General features: G+C 47.4%; 1 protein-coding gene across 4 annotated transcripts in view; it reads left to right on the forward strand.

Moving 5' to 3' along the window:
* ATAD2B (ATPase family AAA domain containing 2B) overlaps window positions 1-15,288 on the forward strand; it is a 3,113,054-nt gene that overhangs the window by 779,919 nt on the left and 2,317,847 nt on the right. For all 4 annotated transcript variants that reach the window (XM_069605879.1, XM_069605877.1, XM_069605876.1 and 1 more), the window contains exon 11: window positions 8,166-8,281. In XM_069605879.1, the coding sequence (XP_069461980.1) occupies window positions 8,166-8,281 (116 nt within the window). The remainder of the gene's footprint in view (window positions 1-8,165; window positions 8,282-15,288) is intronic.

The raw sequence follows: 15,288 nt of genomic DNA on the forward strand, positions 1-15,288 counted from the left end.
CTATTGCTTGCCCTAGGTCTGCCTCCCATTGAGACATGTAAGAGGCCTTGGCGACAAAGGGGTCATCTTGCAGTAATTTATAGAGAGCAGAGATCTTCCCCCGGGCTGGCAGGTCATTTGCAGTGAGTTCTAGCGGAGTGTGAGCTCGAGTTGCTGCCGTTCGCGTCAGGGGATGGGAACACCAATGCTGCAGTTGGGAATAGGTGAACCTGTCTGTTTCCGCTAACCGGAACGTCGCCTTGCATTGTTCAAAGGGGCGGCCCTCCTCAAAGAGTTGGCCTAGGGATTCGAGGCCTCCTGCCACCCAATTCCGAAAGTTTGAAGGGCAGGAGCCCGGCGAAAAGGCCGGGTTGTGAAAGATTGGGGAGGTAGGGCCCAGGACCCCTGGGATGCCCCTATGTTTACGAGCCCAGTCCCAGGCCTTCACCAAGTGTTTAGTAGAGGCTAGTATATTCGTCCAGGTACACAGTGGGGGGGGGGGGGCATATATGAGAAAGCGGAGAGGGAGATGGGATTGTTCAATCTCCACCCATTTTGGGCGCCCCGAGGCAATCCCCCATGCCTGAAAGTGGGCTAGTTGTGCTGCTATCTGATATCTATGGAGGTCGGGGACCCCCAGTCCACCCAGTTTAGGACTGTCCATCATGGTTCTCTGGGGAATTCACAGCTTCTTGCCCCTCCAGATAAAGCTAATCATCTTCCTTCGACTACATCGCAGATGGGGGAGAGGGATCGAAATGGGCAAAGAGGAGCAGGCATAGAGGAACCATGGTAGGAGATACATCTTGCAAGCCGTAATGCGGCCCAGAAGCAAGATCACTTACAAGAGCCAGCGGTTAAGGTCTTTTTCCAGCACTTCGAAGAGGGGGGGGGGGTGAGTTTGCCTGATAGACGTCTGCTGGACGGGCAGGAATCTGCACCCCCAGGTAAGGGGTCGTTTTGAAACTCCACAGTATTGGGCATTGCTTCTCTAGGGATTCTCTTTCCCCTGGACCTAGCCCCACCCCTAAGGCCACCGATTTCTCGAAGTTGATGGCAAAACCCGCCACTCTCCAAAACCTCAGAATTTTGGCCATGGAAGCGGAGATGTCAATAGCACATCATCAGCGATCTTGTGCTGGGAGGGGCCTCCTTGTGGGCCTTTGATCCGAGGATTAAGGCGGATGCGTTGGGCCAAGGGCTCCATGGCTAGGGCAAACAGCAGGGGGCATAGGGGCACCCTTGTCTAGTTCCACACATAAGAGGGATCGGATCAGATAGAAGGCTATTGACTCTCAGGAGAGTGTTAGGGGACTGGTAATTAGCTAGGACCAGCTTTTGGAATGTTGGACCAAAGTGGAAAGCTTCGAAGGAGAGGCGCAGGAAAGTCCAGTCCACTCTATCAAAGGCTTTAGTTGCATCTCGGGCCAGTAGAGCGAGTTGTTGCGATTCCTGGTTAGGGACATCTATTAAATACAGGGCTCTGCGAATGTTGTCTCTCGTTGACCTGTGAATTATGAAACCTGTCTGGTCTGGGTCTATGATATCAGGGAGGACAAGTGCCAAGCGATTTGCCAGGATCTTAGAGTATATTTTGGAGTCGAGGTTTAGCAATGAGATGGGCCTATATGAACTGTTGTACCTGGGGTCTTTTCCGGATTTAGGAATGAGGACCATAATTGACTCCTGCATTGAGGGGGTGATACTTCCCATGGTGGCAAAGGAGTTAAAGAGAAGTGTCAAGGGGGCCAACAGCTGGGAACGGAACATTTTATAAAATCGAGTGGAGTACCCATCTGGGCCCTTAATGGCCGCGTCGACTTCCTCACCTGAGATGGGAGCCTCAAGACTTTCCCTTGCCGCGGCCTTGAGGTGCGGAAGAGCAGCACCCTGTAGGTAGTCCCGTTGTTCAGTTTGATCTCTTGGAGCTGCTGTCATCTCTGAAAGGTGGGCCACCGCCAGTCGCAGCTTGCCCTGTTATGCAAATTGGACAGTGCCATGGGGGTCGCAGAGGCCCAAGATGGTGTTTCTTTTCTTGGCCTTGGCGAGCTTGTCCACCAACAGTTTTATTTGCTTTTGGCGTAATACCGCTGTTTAGTTTTGGTTAGCAAGTGCGCCGTGGCCTCTGTATAATGTGCCTCCAGCCTCTTTCGTGCCGCCTGTAAAACCTGATAGGATTGCGGGTACCAACGCTTCCGCTTATGGGTGGCCTCAGGTTCAAGGATCTCATTCTCCAGGGCCGTGTGGGCTACACGTCTACGTTTGTGAAAAGCTGCACCTTGAGCGATCAATTCCCCTCTCAGCACAGCCTGCATGGCTTCCCAGGTGTTAGCTGGGGAAGTGTCCTCATTCCGGTTTTCCGTGAAGAAGTTTTTAATCGACCTAGCAATGGAGTCCCTTACCATCATGTCGTTTAAGATAGGGTCATACAAGTTCCATCGGCGACGGCAAGGAGGATCGGGATCATGTGCTTGCAGAGTCAGCGATAGTGGAGCGTGATCGGAGAGGACCCTGGGGCCAATGGTGATGTCGTCTCAAAGGCCATGATATGGGGGAAGGCCAGCAGCAGATCGATCCGGGAGAAGGTTTGAATGCACAAACGAGTAGAATGTAAAGTCTTTCTCCTCAGGGTAGATTACCCGCCAAGTGTCCACGACATCTAGGGTCTGAAAGGGGTGAAGCAGGCTCTTTGCTAGCTTTAAGTCTTTGGAGGACGGGTGATGTGACCTGTCCATGAGTGGGTCGGGGGCTCCATTGAAGTCCCTTCCGATGATGACTTGTCCCTCGATCAATGGGAGGAGAGCTTCTTCTAAATCTTGGTAGAACCCCTCCTGGTTGTCATTAGCGGTGTAAACTGAGATGAGGGAGTAGAGTTGGCCGAAGATAAGGCATTTGACTGCGATGAAGGGGCCCTCCGGGCAACGTAATGAGTCGATTTGCTGTCTGAGATCATTTGCAAAGAGGATTGCTGTGCCCCACCTTCTTAGTGCCGTTAGAAGCCAGAAGTTGCAAGGGAAAAAGTCTACTGTGAAGGCAGGAGAAGTCCGCTGGGATCAGGTGAGTCTCTTGTAAAAAGGCCACTGAGGCTTCCCCGTCCTGTAGCCGTTGAAGGGTGGATTTCCTGTTCGGGGGGTGAATTTAGGCCACTAACGTTTAAGGTGACACATTTTTGTTTCTGGTGCGGGGGGCGGAACCTCTGCAGTCATCGTAGGTCCCATCCCAGGGGTGAGGGTTGGGGGGGAGGGGAGATCAGAGCCAGCCATAGTCGAGAGGTGTGTTATTAACAGGATCATCCTGTGGCTGGGGTTTTTTAGGTAGCCTCCAACATGAGGAAGGGTCCTCCAACGGGAAGCCAGAACCTGAACTTGGGGGACCGATTTCATTTCATTTCATCTCATCGGAACACCCCTCCGCCAACAGGGCTATAGCCAACCAAAAGGGTTGGATTTCACTCCAAGGGAAATGCGGTGACATGCACCGTAGAGTCGGGCATGGGCCGCACGGGGCCTGCAGCAGCGTTTAGTAATTTGTGTTCCAGTGCTATATGTTCCTCAGGGACACTCCCGATCATTATTAAAATTTTTGACTTCTTTGTACTCTTGACCAGGATGCCCGCCTCGGTTTGGGGGGAGATCCGTTTCGGTCTCTTAAGGTCGGGGAGAGAGTCTTTGCAGCTCCAGGAGAGCCAGGGCGTAGAATTGCTATTACATCGTCGAGGTGGCTAAACATGCGGGAGGTTCCAGTATGAGAAAACTGCAGAGCCGTTGGAAATAGCCACCAGTAGCGAATCTGGTGGTCTTGGAGAAAAAGTGTGAGCGGTGGAAGGGCCCTAAGCTTATGCATAGTCAGGAGAGAGAGGTCCTTAAAGATTTGAAGCTGGAAGCCTTGGAATGTTAGTTTGTCGCAAGTGCGACCTATTGCAGAAATGGCTTCCTTGGTGGTATAGAAGTGGACTCTCGTGATCACATTGTAGGAGCTGAGACTTGTCCAAGTGCAGCAACAGTGACTGAAAGAAGTCACCCACATACTCAGCTAGATCCTTATCAGGAACTGAATAGGGGACCCCTCGGATCTGCAGATTATTGCGTCGGGCTCTGTTTCCGATGTCCTCTTGTTTGAATTTGAGGATCTCTGTTTTGTCCATAAAGGCCTGAATTGAGCGCTGCACCTCCACGAGGGTAGTAGAATGCTTTTGGACTAGGTCCTCGGTCTCCCCCCAACCTGTGCTCAACATCCGAGACCCTCTGGTCCGTCTGCTTCAGTTTTGAAGTGAGCTCCGACATGCATGATCTTAATTCTTACTTAATGTCAGACATGAAGGCTTGGAGGTCTTCTTTAGTTGCAAGGGTCCCTCTGTCTTCTGGCATTTTTTGAGGCGTAAGTTTTGGGGGGTCCGATTTCTTTCCTCTATCTGCTGAGAGGAGCATGGATCAAATGTCTACAGTCTTGGGAGGTTTGAGGTGCTTGGCCATATCCTCAGACAGTGACGGCCCACCAGGGCAGACAGCGGACAGAGCCGCCGGGCCAGGGGTTCCAACAGCAAGACACAGAGGTGTTGAAATGCGTCCGGGAGGCATCCAAGGAGTAGGTGGGATGCTAGGAGCTCTGTGGAATCTGTGTTGTTTTAGAACTTCAGCCGGTAAGAGAGGGGGGCAGAGAGTAAAGAGAAGGGGGCCTCAGGATACCTCCACGGGATGCGAGTGGCAGACAGGAGGCTAGTGTGGAGACCACCTTATGGCCAAGAGGGCCGGGGTCCAGTCGTCACCAAGGTAAGGCCCACGAGGATAAGCTGTTGGGGGGCCAGATGCGGCCCAGATGGTAGCAGTTCTCAGTGAAGGACGCATCCAGTGGCAGCAAGCTGAGGCCCAGACTATGTTGATCCTCCCATTTGATGAGGCCAGGGGCCGAACTCCAGGAGTATCACTTTACCCCCACCCCCCAGAGGCAAACAGTTACATAGGTGCCCCCCCATGTCAAGCACTGCGGGGGGAGGCATGAGTGGTGGGGTTAAGGAGGTAGAAGTGCAGCCCGAAGAGTCTCATGTGGGCCACCCCCCTCCAGAGGGGACCCAGGAAGAGTGCAGGTAGGCCAGAGGGGCCGGACGCCAAAGCACATGACCCCAGGCTGCCAGCGTGCAGGGGCCCCGCCGGGAGCACCACAGGCGGGGACCCTCACTGGAGGGCAGGATCCCAGCGGCAACAGCTGTGTAATCTTCGCCCCGGGGGCCCGGCGGGCTGAGCACAGCGCTGATGCAGGAGCCGAGGGTGCTGCTCCGCCGGGCACCCCGAGCCCAACAGCAACCTTGGCGAGCCTCGCAGCGCCGGCAGCGAGGAAGGAGACTTCTGCAGCAAGGGGGAGGGGCTGCCATCCAAATCAGGCCGCAGCTGCCCCTCTCCGCCAACAGCAAAGGGGGTCCCAGGCGAGACCTCAGCCACCTGATGAGCAGCGCTGTGGATGGCCGTGAGAAGGAGGGGGACCCAAGGTTCGGGGGCACGCGGGTCTACCTCGGCACCAGGTTTCTCGCAGACCGTTCGAACGGAGCGCAGACTGGGCGCCATCTTTGAGCAAGACTGCGGCCACTGCCAAGCTTATCTGTCATGATCTCTGCTTCCAAAAGGTCAGGGTTTTCCCAACTCCCTTGGAAGCAGATCCATAACCCAGGTTCCGAGTGCCAACCAGTCCCAATTGGGACCTTTTGGACCCAGTCCTGGCGCCAGTGGCACCAGGCTCATAAATATGCCCAGTCCCAGCGCTGGAAGCGCCGGGCTCATAATGCTTGGGTGGACTTACCTGCAGCAGACCATGCTGCTTACTTGCCTGCCAGTTGAGCCTCTGATCCTCTTCTGTTTGGAACTACTTTTCCTGTTGGGTGGGGCAGGAGCCACTCCCTAGGTTCAGAACACTGGACCTCTTCTGGAAAGCAGGAACTCTTTTCTTACCTAGGCGTGGCTGTGGAAGGAGACACCTAAGCACTACAGGAGGCTATTTAAACCACACCCAATGGATGAATCTTGCTTTGCGTTATTCTGCATCCTCTGCAGCAGAACGCTCATCGTGTCTTCTGCATCTGATCCTGGGCCTAAGGAAAAAGGCTTACCATCCTGAATCCAGTCTTCAGCAACACCTATAAAGACTAGAAAGAACAGGTTAGCATTACGGTCTTCAGTGACAGCGCTTCACTTACCTGGCCCATCGGCTGTCACCAACGCCTAGCGCTGCATTCCGGCATCTGAAAGACAAAGGCTTACCTACTCTTCGTACGCTCCGGAGGTCTTCACACTGCATTCCGGCATCTGAAAGACAAAAGCTTACCAACTCTTCGCACGCTCCGGAGGTCTTCGGCGCTGCATCCCGCATCTGAAAGACAAAACAAGGTGCGTTTAAAGACATTGGGGAACTTTAAAACTCACGTGCCATTACTCCTTTCCACATCTAACCCAGTGGGTATTCTGGCACCCTGCAGCCGCTCCGAACTTGTACCTGCAAAATAAAAAGACAGTTAGAGCGCATTGTGAAGCAGGCAACAAGCGCTTACTTACGTGCTTCCAGGCGCTTCTATTCATCACACGGGCTCCGTCTTCAACTCACTTCAGCCCGTCATCCGCCATCGCCGGAACCCTGCAAAACAAGAGACATCATTACTAAAGACTTTTAAAGACCTTAGAATTACTCGAAACTTACCGTTCGTGCAGTAAACGACGGACAGCAGTCCTCTGAAGTCAAGAGGCCTGCTCCCCTTATCCAGTGAAGAAACTGGATACAGCACCCTGCCCCGGGGCAGATGGAGAGCACGGCGTTCACTTACCTAAGGTGAGAGCGTTAACCTTTGGGGTTCTACAGGAGAAGAGAAAGGGAAGAAGAGAGAGACATTCAATAACCCAGTTCATTAATCCCATATTTTCTATCTGCAGACATCTTACCCTTCGAGTCAGACATACAGTGCACAGAGGTCCAGCCCAAAGAGCCAGCCGTGTGTTACACATCACCTTTGAAGATACGGTATACGCCCAGTCAAGACCGGCGCCTCTACGGGAATCAGGTGAGCGTTACATTATCAGCCGCTCCTGCACACGCAAAGGGCTCAATCTGCCACCATCTGAGCCCATGGCACTCCTCTACAATACGCAGGCATCTGCGCCTCGGAACAGCTGGAACCGGAGAATTAAGGGAAAGGCTGCAGGCCCTGCACGGAGGCCATTAGAGGAGCTGCCACATCGCTGGCGCTCCAGGCCACCAACAACAGTGTTTTTTACTGTTCACCAGAATAGGGTGGCCTCCTATAGTTGGTCCACAGGGCTGGTTCTGAAAATAGATCTTAGCACCAAAGAATGTGGAGCAAGTTGGGTTCTATGCCTGCATTATTTCAAGGCGTGATCCTGTGACATTTTTTGAGGGTAAAAGAAGAGATTGCATATGGACTTGGATAAAGAAATTATGCGTTCTGGTCCAGTGTTTAGAAGAACATCATGCAGGGTCTCTGAGTGACCTGGGTGATGCCAAGAAGTAAAACCAGAAAGTAAAGAGCGAAGTGCGATTGTGGACCTGGCTTTAGCTTAACTTGTTCATTATAGTGTAAGTTCACCAAAATAGCATGCCCATGAACAAATGCAACGGAAATTGCCAGCCACAGACTAGAAATAACTTGTGTTTTGCTCCAATTACTTGTAGTCTATATCATAAAGTTATGGGGATCTATAAAAGAGTTAATAATGGAAAAATAAAAGGTTACTTACCAGTAAGTGTAGATCTTCAGTATTGGTGTCTTTTCTGAGATTTGCATGTGCCTGCCTAATCCCCAAGGGGGTTACAATCGCATCATGAATCTGAAAATGAAACTATAAGTTGCAGAATGTGGGCTGGCAGAACTGTTTGATTGGTTTGGCCGTATCAATAGCCAGTTTAACCATGTTTTATTCATCAAGTAAGAGAAAAGGGTAAGGTTTTCATAATTAATGCTTAAAAGCATTAATCAGATGACTGTGTTCACACCCTCAGAAGTGAGAATGTTCTAAGGCACGCTAATTTATAAATAACGCCAGTAGCAATAAGAAACGTACTCTAATCCAACTTTATGGAACCTTTAGTGCTTGAGCGAGTCAATATTTCCGTGTTGTGCATGTTTAAATTTAAGCTTCTTTGCACATTTATAAATGTGTACTTAAAATGTCAAATGCGTTTTCTTTTAGGTACGTTTTGATAGCATTGGTGGACTTGGCCATCATATTCATGCACTGAAAGAAATGGTGGTGTTTCCCCTTCTTTATCCTGAAGTCTTTGAAAAATTCAAAATTCAACCACCCAGGTTTGTAACTGTTTGTTTATTTTTTTACATTTATAGCAGCACACACAGCCCGTGGGCATCTGGGCGCTAGTTACATAAGTTCAGTATAGTGTGAACAAAAAAAAAGTGCGAGAGTTATATGAAGAGATTCATTTTTATTTCTTTCTGAACAGCGGGTAGGATGGTTCATCCCGCAGGAAAGGCTGAGTTTGTGCCAAAGGCTGGCTGCGCAGACTGCAAAACTGGAACCTCTTGTGCTTTTTTGGTTATCTCGGTATAGTCAGACAGTGTTTGTAGGCCGATTGCTGGGACCCCGTAGTGAGGTAAATTGGCGCGTGGTTGGATAGGCAGCGGTGGGTGATGTAGAGAGTCTTGACTTTGGTTCTCTCTCTGATGGGGAGCCAATGCACAGTTCTCCTGTCTTCGGAAATGTGGCCGTGTTTACCCAAGTCCAGAGCAGCACATAGGGCATAGTTTTGTGAGACTTGTAATTTGTTCAAGCTTTTTTTCCCTAAGTGCCACTTAGTAGAGCGTTACAATAGTAACTCATGTTGCTTATGTGAAAGCCTAACAATGGTAATGCAACCTGATTTCTTAAGAGCAGATCTACACTAAAAGCCAAAAGCAAGTCTAGTTATGTTGTCATGTTTCATATGGTCTATTAGTCTTAGAGTGATTCACTCTACGTTCATCGTTTTGTACAGGATGCAAGACAATTTAAGAATTTGTTAAATTCCAATGTTGTTTTAAATAATTTAATTTAGGGTAATGTGCTCTGAGAGCTCTGTGGTGATGGTGATTTGGCTCGGTATAAAAACTCTGTAACATGGAATAAACAGAACATTTAATTTTTTTGTAGGAGTTGTGAACATGGTAAATTTACCTTTGCTGATGTACATCCCCTATCGAATGTTATTAAAAGGTTTCCCCCTGTGGTTCAGTCTTCCTCTCAGTTGCTTCCTTTCGCTCTGCTGCCGGATCTTATTGCTGCTTCCTTTCACCCACTGTCTCCTCCCCTTCCCCACTCTCTTCTGTTTCTCTGGTTTTCACACACTTTCCTTTTCCTCTCAACTTTCTCCTACCCCTCTGCTTTCCTCTTACTACACCCCTCTCCGAACCTCTCTCTACAACCCTTTTCTCTATCCACACCTTACCACCCTATCGCTTACCACCCGATCTCTTACCACTACCTTGTAAATTGGCAACAAAACGCCTTGAAACACTTGTGTATAGGCGCGCTATAAATGCCATATCATATCATATACCTTCATCCCCTGGCTTCATACAGGGCATACCTCTACTCCCACTAGAGCCTTCCACTCTCTCGACACCCTCCTACATACACGCTATCACTCTCATTTCATCTGAACTCTCCCGTTTTTCCTGCGCCTTATCTCAGGTGCTGGGGAGTTTTGTTGCCAATTCGTTTTGAGTTTCTTGGTCTCACCTGTTCCCCCGCTGTCTCTCCTCATTCCCAGTTCATTTTCGGTTGCCTCAGCATTCGCCTGGGATCCGTGTACGGTTGGCAGTTCGGACCCTGGGGGTGTCATTTTTGTTTTGCACAGAAATTCTCAGTCCGTACAAGTCCTCTGGAATCCATTAAGGGCACACTCTTATGTGCTTGGTGTTTAGGAACTATTGCTCTTATGGCAACTTTCCCTCCATGGTTCTATGGACCCCAAACATTTTGCTTTTGTTTTTGAACCTGTCCTGGATTTTTACAGGGATGTGAAGTCTTCAGCTACACTCCCTTGGTCTTTTGCTCATGTGTTATGGGGAAACTGATTAGTCCTTCAGACTAGCAGTACTGGGTTACTGTTTCCCTTTTTTGTCTTTTACTTTTTTTTTAACCTTTTTAACATTGCAGCCAGCATCTTACAATGCAATGCAGAGATACTGTGGCTGAGGAAGTTGGTGGGACTGTCTGGTGCCAATCCACATCAGTTCTGCCAGTTAGTCTAGATGTGGGGCATGAGTGAAACCAATAGTTGTGAAGATGTTTCCTAAAGCACACCTAAATAATTTAGACAATGTTCTCAGTAAATCTTGAAATGTGAATAATAATTTGGGGTGCAAGGGTTGGCACATGTGATGACATTAAAACGTGAAATATAGTAGTATCCTAAAATTAGAGGTACTCCTGCCCTCTGCATGACTATTCAACAGATTTCAGTCAGAAGCATAAAAATCTATATTTAAAGTTGTTAAGTTACTTTGCGTTTCAAATTTGTTTAAGTAGGTAATATTCTGCAAATACAATCCAGTTAAGAATATGCGCTTCACGAGGACCATCAGGGGCGTGTAGCAGCATGCTTAAGCTGGAGCTCCCGCTTCACCTTGGCGAAAATCTGAAAAGTTATCAATCTCCCCGTGGTCTGGGGGCTCAGAAATTCATTGGCAGGCAACCGAACACGGGAGCTCTGACCCGGTGCAACTGGGGGCCGTATCGACCTGTCCGGTGCAGTGAACGAGACTGCAGGGTGTCACCGGGATGACAAGCGACTGCAGGACCTGGCTGAGGAAGCATTGCAGGGGTCGGCCCGGAGGACGGCTGTCGAGGAGAATTCTCAGAAATGTGCTATTTCCACTCTACTTTAGAGACCCCCAGCACTTTTGCTGGTCTCTCTAGGACTTTTTAACCTGGAAAGAGTGAGACATTTTTCCAACTCTCATGTATTTTTCTGTGATTTGGACACTGTTTCTTTTGGGTTTGGCGTCTGACAAACTCCATAGGCATCATCTTTGCATTGTGACACACAGCACTTTCAGTGCAGTGGCACAGGGAAGTTTCTTGGATTTCCCCAAAGGTTTAAATACGTTCTCTTGGTGAAACTACTGTTTCCAAGAGCAGGGTAGTGAAATTGACTTAACTTATATTTTGTAACTTTCTAGACCCAGCACACACTATCTTACCATAGGGTGCCGGAGGAGTTACTTAGTATCCCCTTTGTCTAGTTGTTCATATAACATTTTTGTTACCCTTTCTACAATTAATGGCTGGTGGCAGTGGTTACTTTTTACTACCATTGTGTGTTTTTTTTTATTCTTTATTTGTTTTGGTTTATGTACACCTTTACAAAATATTTAAAAAAACATGATTTCAATTCATTGTACAGTAAAGAAATAAACACTTCAAGTCATATTACATATAGAGAATTCACTGAAGATACATAAAAATAAATACATGAGACAAAAGTAGACCACAATAGTACATACAGACATGGTATAGAAAACATAAAAAGCATATATCTTCTCACACAGACACAGAGGATTATTACCATCAGTAGAGGATACTGCTAAACCTGTATAAACAATTAAATTTAATTCTAAACACTTATAAAAGAGCACACACGTTTCTCAGAAATGTTGCAACCCTAATGTTTAAATTACCTTTGCTATTATGTAGCATTTTAAACCGGATAAATTTCCTATCAACATCAGCAGGATTGGGTACATACTGTCAAAAGTATAAAAGCCTTTTGTCTTTGAGGGCCAGACACACCAGTAGTATATACTGCAAGGTCTCAACCATCCCCTCTACGTAGCAGAATCTACACCATGACCAAGAACCTTGCACAGTCAATCTGATAGAATTAATCTGATTTGTAGCAATGACATTAAACCTAAAACGCATAAAATAATTTCTAATTTTGTTGGGGTATTTTAGTAGATAATTTTCCATGGCCGGCAGCCATTTATTCAATGCGCACACTTGATAATACAATTTTGATTCCAGTATTCTATTCTTTGTGTTCAACCAATCAAAACCCATGACACACTCTTTCACCCTTGACGGTTTATTCATGAGTGAGGTTACTTCCAGACCTAGACATTTCAGATTTTTTAATGTTTCTGCATTCAATGCTAGTATAAATGGGTTACCAGTATCCCGTACTGCATGACAGTACAATGAGTTAAACTCTGATGACTTACATTTCCTCCACAGCATAAGTCTTTTCCAGGTTGCATAAGCCAAGAGAGTTTAGTCCAAATTCGTACTTAATGAAATGAAAAGGAATACATTTCGGTAAAAAATACAAAACTGATTTCCAAATGTAACTCTCAATAGAGGACCAGTACCCCTCACAGGTTAGATTGTAATTCCGCTCCATATGTTAATCGAGGAATTCCTTTTTTTCATATAGAATTCTCTCAGGGGGAATCATTGTGAATATACCGAATTTTGATTCTATAGCGCGCATTTGGCGAATAGCAATGTCCACTTTAAGTCTGAGTTGTGTCCTGAATAAAGATCTCGAGTTAGCCCCAGATATTATAAAACCCAAGGATTTAAACACAGGCTGAGCTTTAATTCGGCTGTTACCACATGACCATGTGAACATGTTTAACTTCTTATTCCTAAATGGACTATCACCGTTTTTAACGGGTTGATCTTCAATGATATAGAGATAATAAATTCTTCAAAAGCTATATGCATTCTTTGAAGACCAACCTTGGTGCTGTCCATAAGGAGGAAATCGTCTGCATACGCTAATCAGGACAGACGGGTATACCATATTCTGGGGGCCACTAGGCCATTGTTTGACAGAGCCAAATTCACACCACTCACATAAAGATTGAATATTGTAGGTGCCAGTCTACAGCCTTGACGAAGACCATTATGTATGATAAGTTCGTTGGAGCGAGTGCCCTCTGAGTCAAGTCTAACCTTCAATCCTGTCTCTGAGTAAATAGCCCTTAATATATCCAACAGAATCGGGGGCATGTTCAGTACTCTCAATCTCTGCCAGAGAATAGTTCTGTCCATTTGATCAAAAGCGGAGCTTAGGTCCATGGATGCAACGAAGACAGAGGTAGCGCCCTTCATCGCTTCAGCTCTCAAACAATTCAGTATCAAACCACCACATTCTGTGCCCATGTTTTTCCTAAAGCCTATTTGTCTCATATCTAGGATTTGTTCCTCCAACATCCACTTTTGTATATCTTTCAGAACCACAGATGCAAACAGCTTTGACTCTGGATCTGCAATGGCAATTGTCCTATAACTCGTGGGATATAAACGAGATCCCTTCTTAAAAATAGGGATAATAATTGATACCCTCTAGGACAAGGGAATAACTTTATTGAATAATATCTTTTTAAACAAAAGGGTAAGTATTTTAGCCCATATCACAGGTTCACACTTCAAGATTTTGTTAGTTAAGTTATTCGGCCCTGGTGCCCCAGAGTTTTTAGATTTAATTATTACATTTTCAATATCCCTCGTGTTAAGGTTCACAAGCCATTGATATTTACATTTCCATGTTATAGGTGCATCGTCCATTTTGCTGTAATATAGGTTAGCAAAATGTCCCAACCACGTGGATTCATTAATTGGATAAAGGAGTAACTCTTTCTGTGGTTTGTCCAGATATTGTGTGCGTTTGCCGTGGGCTGCGTTCGCAGCTGCAGTAGGTACCCATGGGTGCCCATTTTGTCAAAATGGCCCTGGTCGTCTTTTTACACCATTTCTTGCTGGAAAGGTCCTTCATGAGATTTACTCTGCATGCCAAACCAGGTTTGGTCCCTTTGTTTGTTTTGTCTTTGGCGGGATTCATGAGTCAACCCCCCCTCTGGCTCCAGTATGTCTGGCAGGGGCAGGAAGTGAGGGAGGTGCCTGAAACTCCCTGTGCTTAATCCCCTTGGTTACAGGAATGCACCCAAAGGTGATTGGCCGCCTGGCTGTCTGGCAAGGACAGCTCACCCTGCTGTGGGATTGACAGCTAGGCTGGAATGAATGGGAGAAACCTGCATGAAAGGCGAGGCTTTTTGCCTTGGAAGACGAGTCGACCACTGGACGAAGGAATCCGAAGAAGAGATGCCTGCTGCAACTCATAGACGGTTGGTTTGCCCGGTGAAGCCCTGCTGCTGCTGTGCTGTGCTGAAGCTCCGAATTTGCCTTGTCTAGAGAAGCCCTGCAAGGACGACTTCTCCCCTTGAGTTGGGGAGACCAATCAACTCCAAAGTGAACTAGTTTGGATGTCCTCTCGAAGCTGGCTGTACTTCTGCTGCTACTGCTGCTGCTGGAACCAAAGTGCCAGGGCGAGAAACACCAAATCAAGTGCATAACTTTTAGGTTCTGACCTGAGCATTAGGAAGATCCTACAGACTCCCTCGAAGCAGGACTGACCAAGCCTGAGCCATCTTAACAGTATGTGCGGTATCAGAGTCTGCGATGGTGCTATTTGCTGAGATTCGAGGAGCTAAAACCACAAAGTGCCGCTGAATTGAGTTTGTCCTTTGCTGCTGCTGACTGTCCTATTGCAGTTTAGGAGTCCCTAGAAGTCCTCCCTCTTGTCCCCGCGACTGAGACCCAATCACAACAGGATCTACAGAGCTGCACAGGAACAGGGGCCAGCTGGAACCATTTCTTCTAACCAAAGGTACTGTAAACCAAGGGGGCTTGCCTCTTGTTGTGTAGCCTATCTTGTTCTCATTTGAGATTTGTTTTGATTGCTCCTGTAGCGTTGCTTGCATCTTCTACACCTCACAAGCCTCCCAGCTTGTGGGCCTACATTGATTCTACTTTTTCTACAACGACTTCTAAAATATTGTGCACAGGTTTTACTTACCTGCAAGAAGTGCTTCAGCTCACATAGACTTTTTCCCAATTGACATTGGCTGGACCATTGTACTCCTAGTGTTGATGTCCTTAGCGAATGTTCATGTATTTACACCACTGCTGTGATTTATTGCAAATGCCTTTGTAACGTATCACACCACGTCTATACAACACACATGTGTACGAGGCTTCACTTGTGTTATTGAACCTGACTACACAAACACCAGTGATGTCTGAAATATGCTTCACTGGAATTGTCACACAAATGTCCATTACCATGTAACCACACTATGCTAAAGGACCTAAATTCTAAAGGTGCCGGTCCTGTGCATACTTTTATTCAACCCTGTGTGCAGACACACATTGCCCTTGAGAGTGCGGGGCTACGTCATCTAATAACCTAATTTTCTTAACGTACCAAGGAATCATATTGCATGTATTTTTGCAAGCACAACACCGGATGATG

This window comes from Ambystoma mexicanum, chromosome 4p, assembly GCF_040938575.1.
Source record: "Ambystoma mexicanum isolate Mex_15411 chromosome 4p, UKY_AmexF1_1, whole genome shotgun sequence".
Classification (NCBI taxonomy): Eukaryota; Metazoa; Chordata; class Amphibia; order Caudata; family Ambystomatidae; genus Ambystoma; species Ambystoma mexicanum.